General features: G+C 40.6%; 2 protein-coding genes across 5 annotated transcripts; one reads left to right on the forward strand and one right to left on the reverse strand.

The window, feature by feature from the left end:
• Positions 1 to 5,560: 5,560 nt before the first annotated feature.
• bend3 (BEN domain containing 3) lies at positions 5,561 to 10,241 on the forward strand. 3 transcript variants are annotated; one of them, XM_044166113.1, is made up of 4 exons: positions 5,561 to 5,801; positions 6,704 to 6,758; positions 7,161 to 7,339; positions 7,478 to 10,241. In XM_044166113.1, exons 2-4 carry the CDS (start codon positions 6,707 to 6,709, stop codon positions 9,707 to 9,709), a joined length of 2,463 nt encoding a protein of 820 aa, XP_044022048.1. In that variant the 5' UTR covers positions 5,561 to 5,801; positions 6,704 to 6,706; the 3' UTR covers positions 9,710 to 10,241. The 3 variants fall into 3 exon arrangements, with proteins under 3 accessions (XP_044022048.1, XP_044022050.1, XP_044022051.1); XM_044166115.1 differs by lacking the exon at positions 5,561 to 5,801 and adding an exon at positions 5,908 to 6,150; XM_044166116.1 differs by lacking the exon at positions 5,561 to 5,801 and adding an exon at positions 5,908 to 6,142.
• Positions 10,242 to 10,588: 347 nt separating this feature from the next.
• On the reverse strand, positions 10,589 to 13,040 carry mtres1 (mitochondrial transcription rescue factor 1). 2 transcript variants are annotated; one of them, XM_044166121.1, is made up of 4 exons: positions 12,909 to 13,040; positions 11,549 to 12,002; positions 11,132 to 11,204; positions 10,589 to 11,023 (listed from the first exon to the last, which is right to left on the reverse strand). In XM_044166121.1, exons 2-4 carry the CDS (start codon positions 11,980 to 11,982, stop codon positions 10,841 to 10,843), a joined length of 690 nt encoding a protein of 229 aa, XP_044022056.1. In that variant the 5' UTR covers positions 11,983 to 12,002; positions 12,909 to 13,040; the 3' UTR covers positions 10,589 to 10,840. The 2 variants fall into 2 exon arrangements, with proteins under 2 accessions (XP_044022056.1, XP_044022055.1); XM_044166120.1 differs by having other exon boundaries at positions 12,921 to 13,037.
• Positions 13,041 to 14,891: the final 1,851 nt, after the last annotated feature.

The following is a 14,891-nucleotide window of genomic DNA, read 5'->3' on the forward strand; positions in this document are numbered from 1 at the left end:
GTGTGAAACCAGGCCACTGCTGGCAGCTGTCTGTCACATCCAGGCCACACCTGAAGGACAGAGCACAGGAGACAGGACGAGGGTACACAGCCAACAAAGAGGATTCTGTGTAGTCGTAGAGAACAGCAGCACATGTTGGTACTACATCACAGCATGTCTTTGAGACTTTGAATTTGCATGAAGAAGGTTGGCGCAGGCAAGTATGGGTTAAATATTTGAAAAAAGAGTTTCAGTTTAGGAGCTGGTCCAGGTTCCAGAGGAAACTTTTACTCTAAATGACAGGAAACTCATCTTGAACATAACCTAAAAGATGATACACACCCAATTCATGGTTTTTAGCCATGCCAGCAATGTGGGTCTCAGGATGGCGTTGTCGGTTGGTCCACCACTTTGGTCCAGGCTGAAATATTTCAGCAATATTAGATTGCCATGGCAATCATTCACGGTCCCCAGAGGATGTATCCTACTGACTCTAGTGATCCCCTGCACCACCATGAGGTTGACATTCGTGGTTTTGAGTAAAATGTCTCAACAACTGTTGGACAGACTGCTGTGAAATTTGGTACAGACATTCATGTCCCACTCAGGATGACTCGTAATAACTTTCGTGATTCCCCCGAATTTTCATCTAGCGCCATCATCAGGTAAAAAAAATGTATTTGTCCAATACTTTGGTTTTTGATTAAATACCTGCAAAATTAGTGATTGTAATCAGCCTCAGCTGTACGCTGTGTTTAGTGCTGATTAGCAAATGTTAGCATGCTAAACTAAGATGTTGAACACGGTTAACATTGTACCTGCTAAACATCAGCATATTTGCATTGTCATTGTGAGCATGTTAGCATGCGGATGTTTGCATTTAGCTGTGCTGGTGTGAGTGGTTCGCCAAAGAAACTCCAACATAACTTGCATTGAAGTTGCACCACGTAAAGCAAATTTGAGTCCTGTCTTGTCTGTAAAGCAATGATGCATAGCTTAAAAAAAGATCAACTTGTTAGGTTAACATTCAAAGATTTACTTGCTGCTATTCACTGGGAGTATTGCTCTTGTTTACATGTCAGCGATAATTATCTGATCAGATACCTCCAATTAGTAACATGAGGCAGAGCAGTCGTGGTGGAGAAGGAGACTCTGAGGGTGAAAAGTGGATGAGGAAGAAACAGATGAGGGGTGGATGAGGGGGAAGGGGAGATGATAGGATATAAAAGAAGAAGGTGGGGCTGAAGTGCAAGAGATGGTGATGTGGCGTGAACTATTTCGAAAACAAGCTCCTGTCTGTTGCTGGATTGTACGTCCACTTCCTCTACTGTTTAGGTTTCCGCTGCTTGGGCTTCCTGGGTACAGCGAGGTGCAGCACATGCCAGGGAAAGCCTCAGGCTCTTCATGAAATATTTATCCTCGCCGAGAGGAGACATGAGGAAAGTTACATGGAAAGTTAAAAGGACCAAACAAGGAAGGAGGCTGGGGCTCTGCCAGAAAGACAAATATAGTTACTAAACAGAACTTTTTCAAAAGATGAGGTCTAGCCTAAGCAATGAAACTGTTGCATAGACGCTCCCAGAAGAAATCAAGCGGGCACTGCAGAACATGATTTGATGGGATGAGTTTTTTTGTTTTTGACTTCAAGAGGAAAACAGAGTTCGTCCAGTGGTAAAGCTAAATGTTTAATCTAGAACAGAAATTGTAGCCTTTTTTTTTTCTTCCCTGACAACATTGCTACTACCAGCATTAATCTTTTTGACATCTCCTGCGTAGCCCAAATGAAGAGCAGAACGAGGAAGGAGAGAAGTTTGTCAGCTTCATGTCCTGCGCAGCAGAAACCTGACTCTGTGTTTGCTTACAGTTTCCAGTTTGAGAGTCTTGGGTATCATGAAAGCAAGAGTTGGCAAGACTATAAGTTTACATGCAAAACATGAAGTGGGTAACAGCGGCCTTAGTGTGCCCGGCCCAGACGATGAGTGGTGTAATTACAGCAGGGTCCAGTGGAGAGAGTCGGTCAGCACAGATTCCATTACACACTCGCACATACTGTACATACACGCACAGAGCGACTGTCAGCTTGTGAGTTGGACAGAAAAGATACAGTGTTCTTGGAACTTGGAAATGTTTCATATATAATTTCTACGTTCTTTTGTGTTGCCAAGTTCAACTTCAAACTGGAAATATTATTAGAAAAACCCTTTATTAATGACTTCTAAACATTTATGATGACTTATTAGAAAGTGAGAAACTCATGATGCATTTTAATGGATTGCCAGCATTTAGAACTGCATTATTAATGACTTCTAACTGATTTATTAAGCATTAATAAAGCCATTAGTTACTACTTATTAAAACTTAACTTTTTTTGGGGGGGGGGGGTTGTTTGTTTTTATTAGAGCAATAGGACATAGTACAAAAAGGTGACAGATTGGACAGACATAGATGTAAATGAATATACAGACAATAACACAAAACAGTAAGACATAAACAGAGGTTATGATGTTTATCATTTGTATTTGGTATAGATTTTTAGGGTTTTTTTAGTTTGCTTTTTGTTTTTCCTTCCTTTTTTAGAGGGAGTGTTTCATGTGTTTGCATGCATGTATGAAAGTGTTGTGTAAGTGTGTTACGTATTCGTATATATATTCATAGAAGTGGAGGTATGTGCAAGGGGGAGGAAATATAAATAAAATAATAATGTGATAAATATAAAAAGGGGGGTTTTTTTAAAACATAGTAACACTTTGTAAAGCGCTCATTAGAAGTTCTCATTAGAAAGTGGTACAGAAATAAGCATTTTAAGCATAAAATGCTTCAAAAATAATCACATTGCTTTGTAGGTTTTAGTTTGTATGTAGCTATGGTCAGTAAGGAACCTTCATTAGGTCCACAATGGATGACATGACTGTCAATCAATCTGATATAAAGTATATACGGTATATAGACCAGTGTTGGCCTGATAATCTTAGCACTGCTATGTTTTGTTCATGTTGTAAAATCAATTCACCCTGCTCATTACTGCATACTTGCAGCTGGATGTAGTGGGTGTTTGCCAAGTTGTTGTTTTTTTTATGTAGTTTGGCGTGATATTCTCTCTACAGCGGGGGGAAAAAATGGCATGGATCAGGAATAATGTCATCTATGTTGCCAAGAAACGCCACAATTTAATATGTAGCGTTTAAATAAAAAATGCAATCATATTCCTAAAATGTTAAAATAATCAAATTTCTTTGTAGGTTTTACAGTTTACAGCGGTCTGATAATCTTTGCATTGCTTCTTCAGCCGCCACACTTGTATGTACGGACATCAAGTTACCACAGTACACAGACATACAGGTCGGAGTATACACTATGTGCATGACTGTGATTTTCTGTCAGTGTTTACACCCTGAGATGGACTGATGCCTTAGCCATCAGTGTTGCCCTGCCTCCCTTCCCAGTGTATGCTGGGATAGATTCCCCTATTAGGAATAAGCCAGAATGTAAAACGACTGAGTGAATATGAATGTGGAGTGATAATAGAATCTCCATTTGTCTTCTTCTGAATGGCCTATCAGTAAACACCTGCTAATATCATCATACAGCTGACGGTGATGGATGAAAGTCATTCTCCTGCAATGGGAACAGTATGGCTGATTGGCCTCCTCGACACAGACGAGCATATTGGCCAAAAATGACACTTTAACGAGCTCTTCCCGGTGTTAAGTGCTGCACGCCGGCCCCTCGTCACAAGCCGTCGCCTGGCTGACCCTGGGCCGTGCTTCCCCCTGCACAGGGCCTGCTCGCTTCATTGGCTGACAGATCAGACTGCCATGGAGACAGCTCATTAGTCGAATAATGAGAACCACACCAGCCATACGTTGTCTTGTTATATCATCTCTGTATCGACATATTTGTGGCTGGGGACAGAACATTGGGTGCTAGCGTGCGCATGAAATAGTCAGTGATTAAGATAGAATTATGCACTGCGAGGTGTTCGGTTCATCTCTCGCTGACTGAAATCTCTGTTCATCAGAGGAAACTAGTTGACCAGCTCAAGTAACCAGCTCTGCTTAATGGCTGCTGCCCCTTACAAATCAAAATCCCCCTCTGATTGCAACAATATGGTGTAGCTCCATATGATTGCCTTCTCTTATTCATCATTTCACTGATTTGCTTTCAGCTGCCACCAGCTCTAAGTGAATGTATTTCATAGCAATGCATTTGTTTTAAGTTTTGACTCCATAATCTTTGAACTTGGGATGTCATATGATACTGTGATTATTGATGTATAGCTTATGTTTGAGGTTATTTGTAGCCAGACTGAATGAACAGCCTAAATCCCTAACATCAGAGCTTTTGTGCACACCACAGTCTATGGAGAGCACACACGTCACACGTGTGTGTGTGTGTATGAATTCAGATTACGATTGTAAACTGTCAAGTTTAATTCTGTTAGTTGTCTCTTCATCAGTACGCTTCCCATAGGCATCTCCAAACTGAGTATCCATGTGCTCTTCTCAGCTGTTTTGCATAAAGGAAGGTTTTACACTAGCTTTTTTGTAGAAAGAAGAGTCAAGTTTTACTGTATATAGCACTCATTCGAATCACGTCACAATCTGCAGTACAACAGAACGGTATAATTGTCTTCGGTCTTTGAGAAAACATTCATCAGTGTAAAAAATTATAATGTGTTTACAAGGAAATTGTGTGGTTTGAGAATTGCTGTTCACAGTCTTTGCCAAGTCATTATCAATAAAAGAATCTTCCTAATTTGTTCTCCATGTTTTAGTATGTGTATTCAGGAGTCTGTGCTATTTAAACGGTTGATATCCTGCTGGATTACATACAGCCCAGAAGTTCAAGGTTGACACACTGCACTGCACACCAGATAGGTATGATCAGAGCTCATTCTCATATTGTTGCAGTCTCTTTCCACTTGAGGGCGATGTTGCCCACATAATGTGGGCTCTATAGGTGAACAGAGATTGTCCCTACAAACAAGAGGCATCACTCCTACCTACTTCTACAAAAGTACATAAGAATTATCAGCAAAATGTACATAAAGTATAAAGAGAAAAGTATCCATTATTTAGGTAAAATTACCTGTCAGAGTTATATTGTTGCATATTAAGGATAAATATTAGATAATTATTACTGATGCATTAACATGTAAACATTTTAATGCTATAGTTGGATTTTAGTTATTTTATATACTCTTGGGTGGTTTAACTTACTGTATAACAATGCATCATATTTTAGATGCTTATTGTTTTTTAAATCTTCAAAGTACCTGTAGCTGACAAAAACTACAATAGTTCCCTAGCAGTAGGCCTACCATAATATTAAAATACTCAAGCAAGGTACAAATGCCTCAGAATAGCACAGTAGCTACTTGAATAAATGTACTAAGTCACTTTCCACCACTGAATTTATGTAGGCCTAGTGTATACACAATAAACAGTAGTTGTATACATTTCTAGGCAACTGCATGAAAGGAGAAATGGCCAGTGGAAGAAAAAATGTAACACTTTTTTCAAAAGGGCGGTGCTGTTGCTTGGATATAATACGAGTTTAAAGGCGATGTTGTTTCATTTAGACAGTATTAGAACAGCTATTGCATTTTGGTTTATTTTTCAAGCCTCTCTTCACAGCTGTGCGGAAGTGACACAGCAGGCGCGCGCCCCGTCACGTCACGCGAGAAAGCACAGAAGCCGAGCGAGAAAAAAAATATATCAACAACAAGAACAACAGTTACCTGCAAATAAACCACCGAGATAGTCCGCAGACATGTCCAACACGTCGTTAACAGTCCTAAAGGATTGCATGGACTCGTAAAGGTGAGCTCAAACCGCCGGTCACGCGCATTTACCGTTAATTTAACATGAGTCAGAGCAGGAGGGGGGGGACTCGTCCACGCAAACATTGCCGCGTCATTAAAATTCACAAACAAAATGTTGCACTACTAAAGCAACGCCGTACATTGATATTCATAATGACCCGTGTTGTTAAAATGACACGCTTGTGAAGAGTTACATTCGCACAGCTGGTTTGGCTTGTGTTTTGGTTCAAGGGTTCATGGGCGGAAGAATGAGGAAGTAGCTGGTTAATAAAGGCTGGACTAGAGCTAGGAGGCAACTCGGTGTACGGTGTCACGCACAGCAGAGTCTCTGGAATAATAGTAATAATGTACCTACTTTTGTCTTTGTAAAAGAAAATGAGTGGGCATCGCAACATATTTATTTTTAATCAGTTTAACCTGTTTAGCAGCACGCAAGCTAAAGCTGCTGCATACCAGTTAATGTGTGTGGCCGCAGCTGATCACATGCTGTTTGTCATAACGGTAGCATACCAACGACCACATGTTTATATGCTAATTAAAATGAGTAGTTTGAAGTTTATACATGTGTTCACACACACACTATCATTTTAAACGTACAGTATGTATGCGTTTTTGTTGATATCAATCAGGCATATTTTAATTAAACCATTATTGACCCAGTGTTACAATTCCAGCTTCACTGTGTTACTTTCGTTTCCTGACGGAATTTAATCAGGTTCTAGAAATGTGTGTCACCTAGGGCTGCAACTAGCGATTATTTTCATTTTCAATTAATGTACCAATTATTTCAATCACTTAATCTACTAATTGTTTCAGCTCTACTGCCACGTCATGTATGTTGACTTGTATATTAGAAATAGTTTTTTAGTGACTCCATATGTTTGTTATTTACTTTTCTAGGCTATGAATTCCGCTGAGCATGGAGAAGTTTCAGATGAAGCGATGCTTGAGAAAGGTAACTTCTGCAGCCAGTATCTGTGCATCTGCATCACTAACATCCCACTAACCTGTTTTATTTTTTATTTTTTTTAAAGTGTTGGGAGTGTAGCATAGCTAGACCTGTTTCTTCAAATAAGGCATGGCATTTTTAGAAGCCTGAAATTAAATCTTTGTCATCAAGCTTAAAAACCATAAACACAGACTTATATTCAGACACCGGATAAGAGGTTTGTTGATTTTTTGATTGCTCAGATGTGTGTGTCAACTTCATCTTTAAAAAAGAGACATATTGAGGTGGAAAATAAACAAGAAGTCCTGCTAATTATAAGAGAGAGTGCTTTTTTTTAATATCACTCTAAATGTAAACCAGAAAACAAATGCTTTACCAAAGAAAGCGCGAATCTCTCATTGTTTGCAGAACACAAGCACGTCCCGGACGTTAAGGAAGAGATGGAGGACTTTGCTATTTGCGAGCCACCTGAAGGACTTGGAGGAGGATCTCCTGGTGCCACTGAGGCTGGTAAACGGTCATCTGCAGAGATGGGCCCTGACACCAACCAGTCCACCAGCAGCAAGAGAGTCAGAGTCTCTAGTGAGGTAAGCTAACCTCAGACCATTTTAGCTAACTAAAAACAATAATGTACAACATTGGCAAGTTGCATATCCTATCTGTTGAATATGTCAAGGTGTCTCTTACACCATATATGTGTTTTGAATGTTATTTACTCTGGATAGATGAGGCGGCACTTGGTAGATGAGAGCAGCAGACTTGAGCCTCTTTGCCTCACCACGACTGGAGAGAAGAGGGATTGCGTCCAGCAGAAATCCAGAGTTTCCTACAGAAAGCCTCTCTTCAGCATCTCCCACAGGATCTCGGAGAAGAGGAACACACCAAGTCTGGAGCTGCAGGTCAGCCATGGTGCTGGGAATGAGCTCAACTACAGCAGCGTCCTCTCATCCAAGCTCCAAAGTTCAGAAGGAAATGGCCCATTGGACACCTTTCCCACCACAGACACTTCAGGCCAAGCTTCGTCAACAGACTCTAGCCTTTATCCGCTGATTGAGAAAATGTTTCTCATTCTCAATACCCTCAATTCAAGCATGACACAACTGCATAGCAAAGTGGACTTGTTAACCCTCGAGGTCATGCGAATAAAGAAGCAGATCAAACCAGCTGAGATGGTGACGGAGTTCCAGCCTCCGCCTGAATATCTGCTAACAAGTGATGAATTGAATCAGCTGATGGAGCAGACATCCAGCGCTGGGGAGCTTGGGTGTCGGCTGCTGGTGCATCTCTTTCCAGAGCTGTTTAAAGCCAGGGATTGCTCTCATGAATGCATGGCAACCAAGAGAACACTGGAGTCTCTACATCTGCAGCTGATCCGTAACTATGTTGAGGTATGCTACCCTTCGGTCAAGAACAACAGCGTCTGGCAGGAAGAATGCCTCCTTCAGGTTAATGACTTGTTCAATCGCTTCTGGGCACAGAGGGACATGGAGAGTGCTCGGCTGCTCAGGAAGCAGACAATCACAGGTGCTGGGATAAAGGCTGAGCATCCTCAAACCTATCGTTTCATTAATGAGCAGGGCCAGGAGGAGCATATCTCTCTAGATAACCAGCAGAGCGGCTTGGCTGTGTCAGACCTTGCTTTCAATACACAAGCCACAGAGGAACTCGATGAGTTCTCCTCCCCTGAGGACTTTGTTATTTTTCTTATGCACCGTCTCTTCCCTGAGGTTTTTGAAGAGGGGAAAATGCCAGAAGGCTCCAGTAGTTTCAGTAGTGTGGGGCAGCTAATTCTGGACTCTGACAAGATGGAAATAATAAGAAAGTATATGGAAGCTAATTTTCCTGATGTGCCTGAGGACAGCTGGCTTCAGGTATGCATTCAGCATATGGAGGATGCACTCGAGGGTCCTCACAGTAATGGCAATGGGAGTGAACATGACAATATCAACGATGAGGGCTATGACCTGGCCAGCCTTCCTGAAGATGTTTCTATTATTAAGGTTCCAGAGGAGGGTGATTATGAAAGGCCCAGTCGCAAGTCCAAAAAGTCGCTCCTTACTCCCGTGGATTTTGACAATCTGGAGATTCCTCTTCCTGACTTTACTGTTACCCAAGAGTACCTCTTGTCCAGGGAGCAGCTGAAGAACAACTATGAATGTAGCTTGTCCATTGGGAACTTTGCTTCTCGGCTGCTGGTGCTTATGTTCCCTGAGCTCTTCACCCACGAGAACACACGGAAGCAGTACAACTGCAGCGGTTCTCTTGGTAAGAAACAGCTTGACCCTGTTCGCGTAAATCTGATCCGTCATTATGTGCAGTTAGTCTACCCTCGGGCCAAGAATGACAGAGTGTGGATGTTGGAATTTGTGGGCAAACTTGATGAGAGGTGTCGGAGGCGTGACACGGAGCAGAGAAGATCCTACCTGCAGCAACGTAAAGTATATGGTCAAGAGTCAGAGCAGGACTTTCTCTGCCAGCTGAACCAGCTCAATCAAGACAGCATGAGGGAGGATCCAGACATTCCCTCTTTACCCCCTGAGAAAAGTAGCAAAGACTTTTGTAAAATTCCCCTGGACGAACTGACTGTATCCAAACCTGACTTCCCTGTGCCTTCTGTGTACCTGCTCTCAGACACTGAGGTACGGGAAATCGTCCAGCAGAGTCTCTCTGTAGGGAACTTTGCTGCCCGCCTGTTGGTCCGCCTCTTCCCTGAGCTGTTCACCCAGGAGAACCTGCGGCTGCAGTACAACCATTCAGGGGCTTGCAACAAGAAGCAGCTTGACCCTGTCCGCCTCAGATTGATTCGTCACTACGTGGAAGCAGTGTATCCTGTGGATAAGATGGAGGAGGTGTGGCACTATGAATGCGTGCCAAGCATTGACGAACGCTGCCGGCGCCCCAATCGCAAGAAGTGTGACATTCTTAAGAAGGCCAAGAGGTCAAGCACTGTGTCGTAGTTACAGTACTTTTCAGTTAGGCAACACTTTTTGTCATAAAAATAATTGCACAGCATATAAGCAGAAATAAGCGGAAACCGCAACTTTTACAAACTGTCCTAAGTAGGATGAAGCCAAGCTGTTTATGAGTTTCTTCAGTACTATTCTTAGTCATATTTTACCTTTTGACTACAGCAATAGATGTTGTAGTTCATGTAGTCTTATCGTTGGATAAAGAGTTAAAACTGCTTCTATTTATAAGCCAAAACTGTCATAGCTTATCTAACATACTTTGTTGATAAATGTTGTAGCCTTAAAAACAATAACAATTATAGCTAATAGCATAGATCACACATTAGCTCTATGGATAGAAATGAATCACAATGATGTGATATATTTCCATTGCAGTTACTGATGTAGCATTGTGCCACCACTGTTTTAATAACAATGTGCTTATGTTAAGCCTTCTTATAGAAGTTTATATTATAAAGACAATTTAACATGACAATGGATCATGATAACATTTCTAATAAAATCACAATTATAAATATGACATATGATTGGACTGTTTTACATAGTAGCACTAAACTGTTCCTGTTGAGGTATCTAACTTGGACTTATTGAATACTGACTGCAGTTTTACGCCCAGAGGAGTGAGAGGTGGCCCTTTCCTGAATCCTGAACACTCCCCAACAAGCTCTGTACTACGCAACATAAATATCGCTTCTACTAGTACTTACCATTTTATATTTTTGCGTCAGTAAAAAATATGCAATTAGGATTAATGGAAAAGATATTAGGAATAGCCCAACATACCACAAAGTTAATGATTCAAATATAAACCTATGAACTTGCTCTTCATCAGCCAAGTCATCAGAACAGATTTTAAATTCTCAAAACTTCAAAGTGCACCTTTTATTGTCTCACAGTATAGTGGGGAACGATAAACATTCAAAATCTTTCACCCAACCAACTGCTTTATGTCTACAACTACTGATAACTGTTAACCTTTACAGTATACCTTTGTAATCCATTCTAGATCCAAGTTGTTAGAGACCGTTCAAATGCCACTCATTTGATGGCATTCATTTCTGCAGGTGTTGTCGCCTTCACTGGCCAATGATATTACAGTCATTACTGTCCTATTCAAGTTCATGGCTTAAAGGCCTCGTCCTTTGAAAGTTCTAGACATTTCCAGCGCCTTATGGCAATTTTGTACTTTTCTGTGTTACTGGATTCACCAAAAACCCTCCGGAGGACGACTCTCATCAGAATAACAGTGTTTGTTTCGCGGTTCTCCGACAGAACCAGGTCCAAGGTGTCCCCGACTTTCACCTGAATAAAGAACAAAATACGAGTAATGAGAAATTAGGTGAAAGTCACAAGTAGAAAGACTGAGAATTTAGGGGAGGAATATGTAACTTGTAATCGAACATCACTCACCACTTTACTTTTCTTGATGAGTTTCTGTCCATTTACTCTGAGCTTGTTGTTATAGAAGGCGTCCTCAATTTTACTGTTATAAGACAAAGGACAGTAAGTCTATTCTCGTGTTTGAAAAAGGAAAGGGTTTTAAATGTTTACAAGTTACATTTGAACATGCAACAAAATTTCCCCAAATCAGTAACTCCTGTGAAACTGAAACACCACTAGGGAAACAAAAACCATGACAAACAACAATTATGTTGTACTAAAACTGTATCCTATTCAGCTTGGACAGCATTTACTAGGCTGATAACCGTTTGTGTGGAAAACTCTTGATTGGAATTTATCAGCCTAGCCCTTGTTTCTTTACATTTAGCCAGCTATAAAGAAAAGATGGCATTCATCTGTGAGAGCAGCCAACAGGCAGTGACTCACTTGCGTGCCATGTCCAGGCCAGCTTTCATGATGACATCATAGCGAAAGGACTGCACATATTTCTCCATGTCTTTATAATCCTTTGGTAGATTTGGGGTCTCATCCACTTCATCTTCATAATCACTGTCCTCAGGGTCTTTTTCATCCTCATCTTCCTCCTCTTCCTCCTGTACTGTCCTAGCAGCACCTTTCTTCTTGCTGCTTTTAAACCTCAGATGATAGACAGACCAACCCCTGACAGCGTCTCTGCCACGGAACGCAGGCCTGTGACAGCCAAGTGCGGGGAAAGCCGAGCGGCCCCACAGCTGGCGTGTGTGGATGGCCCTGGGACACCATTCAGTCTGCCTCAGCCCATATCCAGCAGCCAGCAGGTGGCGGGGGTTCAGCCTTCCCAGCTGCCTCATGGCAAGTGCCTGCACCACCAAACTCTGCATGTTGGCGCTCCACCCAGTCACTAGAAAAACATGGATGGTTAGGAAACATTATACTCAGTTACTGATCTCGTGACGAATTTAAGTATAAAAGTCACTGTGACAAAATATCAACATTATCAATAAAAAAGACTGAATTGATTACTATGCATTCAGTGTCAACAGTCAAGGCTTCAGAATAACTGACTGAGCAATGTTGTAACTCACCCCTTAAAATGATTTGTCAATTGCTGTTTACAAGATCAAGAATAAACTGTCACGCTCATTATTTTAGAATTGCTTGTGTCCTATCTTATCCTATAATTTCACTATTTATACTACTAATTATGTTATTTAATTAGATACATGCGATGTCTGTTTTTCTTTGATTGCCTAACCACCTTTGTAAAGAGTAAGTCTATTTGGATTACAAAGTCTGCAACACTATCCAACAAAATCGAAATTTACCTTCAGGTATGTGTTTCATATTTAAGACGGTTGCACTAAGTATTCTATAAAACAATGATAACCTGGGGATTAAATATTTATGTTAAATTGCGTTTGTTGATTTTCCCGGAAGTGATGTTTTATGCCTATACTTGACACCAGCCGACAACAAACATTTATGGAAGGTAGCGCTATCCCAGTAGCGGAATTTTGTATTCTGTCTTTTTAATGTTAGTTGCTGTTTGTGTACTTTTTTTGTCTTATGTAATGGCTGTCCCTGCTTGACCGAGCTTGACATTTTTCAGGCTTAAATTGAAACCGAGGACTGAAGGAGAAACAGCTAGCTAGCTTTATTTTTCTTCAGTAAGCTCGTGGACTCATTATTTCAGTCCACGTGCAACCCACCACGAGCTTGCTAACCAACAAACACAGAACACCCAGTTTTACTTCGTTGCAAAATATGAAGTTACTAACATGCAACGAGCATTTGGTAGTCTACTCACCTATGGACTAACCTTTCATTGCTTGTTACTGTACTTCGTTTCCACTTCTGACTTCAGGGTTACTTGTGTACCAGCCGATTTAAATGTGCTGCCACCTACCGCACTGGAGGAGACCTGGCCGAGCCGATGAGGGAACACCAAGCCACAATGGGATGTTAGATGTTTTTATGCAAAACAGTCAAAATTCACCGGGATATTCTTTTTAAATTATAGAATGACACTTTCCAACTCCATTGCTAATTATATGTGCATCAGATGTCAGTCTCAGCCTTTTCTTTCTCTACCTCTTTATATTGCCAGCAACAATGTCATGTGCTGCTGGGCTCAGTGGCAGATCTTACACAATTTCCACTTAATCAGTACGGAGCCCCCTAAAGGTCACGGCAAGAATTGTTTTGAGGACTACTTTTGCGTTACTTCGCAATACTTTTCTTCTTCCATTCCTTCAGGGCCATATGTCTGTTTCCTCTTCAGCTGCTACCAGTGCAACACAACAGTATATCAGCTCACTGAACTGGGCATTAAGTATGCTGATATAGACAGTACTACTGCTCAATAGGCATGCGTGGTTATGTAATGAGTGAAAGTAAAACTAAACGAATTCTTAGATCAGGAGGTGTCTCCAGAAGAACGCAGTACTTTAAGCAACGGGATGCGGTCGGTTTCATTCAGCAGTTACTGTATCTGTACAGCGCTGCACCGCAGAGGGCTTTCACTGAGGGAAAGGAGACGTCTCCAGAGGCGGAATTACAGATGTGCTGTATTTGTATGAGTCTGTGGTTCTGTCAAAGAGCAGACAGCATTGAACCACTTGCAGAGATACATCAGGAATGCAGACCAAGGCACGCTGGAAAGCGCTTTGTGTTTTTGCACAGGGTCCTCTGTTCTTTGCACAAAACAAATTCAAGTAACCTTCAAAGCTGAAACAGGTTTAGGTATGTTGCACATACTTGTGGAGCAATAATTGATGTTCCTTATACATACAGCTCCTACCCAGAATTTTGATAATGTTCCATTTGATAACTTCTTTGCAATGGACATCATGTAAGGTGAGGTGTCCATAAACAATGCTAAAGGCATTAACAGGAGAATCTCCACACTACCTTTTATTACAAATTAGAATGTATTTTAATGTTAGATGTAATCAAGGTAAATGGGTTGGAGGAGTACATCCGTTTATTTTTTTAGTGTGCAAGTGTGGAAAAAAACTAGCACAATCATCTCCATGTCATTTTCACACATATTTTAACCAATATTTTTCATATTTATCTGCCATGTTTTTTAAAAAAAAAGGATTTAAAGTAAGAGTATAACTCACCAGAAAACAAAATCAAATGAATATAAAGTGTAATGTATATATATATATATATATATATATATATATATATATATATATATATATATATATATATATATATAAGCAGCTAAATGGAATCCAGCCATCATTTTATGTCATATCAAAATGTCAGTGAAAAACATCTACTGGTGTCCATGAAGCAGCTCCTCCAGTAAACACTCTCCCCTCCCAGATCTTCCCAGCGAGCTTGAGGATCCAAGCCAGCAAGGTTTTTTTTTTAAATATATTCCCCAGACATTTATTGCAACTTTTATTTTTCCAGCATAAGATAAATTTGAATACATATTTTTAAAAGGTAATCAAGTTATTTATACAGCCCATTTAATCATAATGACAACAAGAACATTTTTAACATTTTACAAGAAGCTTTAAGTGGTCGTGTATTGTTTAATGTCTGAGCAGTTATGTATTTGTCACTATATCAGCTTGAATACGTTATTACTTTAAGGGAATTCACATCAACATTCAGCTTCACTACAATTCATAATGTCTAGTGTCACTTCAAGTGCATAATACTGGTGTCACTACATTATTGAAAACTATGTAAGAATAAGATGTTATTTGTTAGGATGCATACAATCTGTTCCTGTTAGATGTTATAAAAAAATGTCAGTATTATAAAGGTT

This window comes from Siniperca chuatsi, linkage group LG15, assembly GCF_020085105.1.
Source record: "Siniperca chuatsi isolate FFG_IHB_CAS linkage group LG15, ASM2008510v1, whole genome shotgun sequence".
NCBI lineage: Eukaryota > Metazoa > Chordata > Actinopteri > Centrarchiformes > Sinipercidae > Siniperca > Siniperca chuatsi.

Coding starts and splice junctions, on each gene's coding strand:
- mtres1 (XM_044166120.1), bottom strand. Junction 11,205..11,548: donor GGCCTGGACATGGCACGCAA/GTGAGTCACTGC, acceptor GTCTTATAACAG/TAAAATTGAGGACGCCTTCT. Junction 11,024..11,131: donor TCATCAAGAAAAGTAAAGTG/GTGAGTGATGTT, acceptor TTCTTTATTCAG/GTGAAAGTCGGGGACACCTT.
- bend3 (XM_044166113.1), top strand. CDS start 6,707: ATGAATTCCGCTGAGCATGGAGAAGTTTCAGATGAAGCGATGCTTGAG. Junction 6,759..7,160: donor TGAAGCGATGCTTGAGAAAG/GTAACTTCTGCA, acceptor CATTGTTTGCAG/AACACAAGCACGTCCCGGAC. Junction 7,340..7,477: donor GAGTCAGAGTCTCTAGTGAG/GTAAGCTAACCT, acceptor TACTCTGGATAG/ATGAGGCGGCACTTGGTAGA.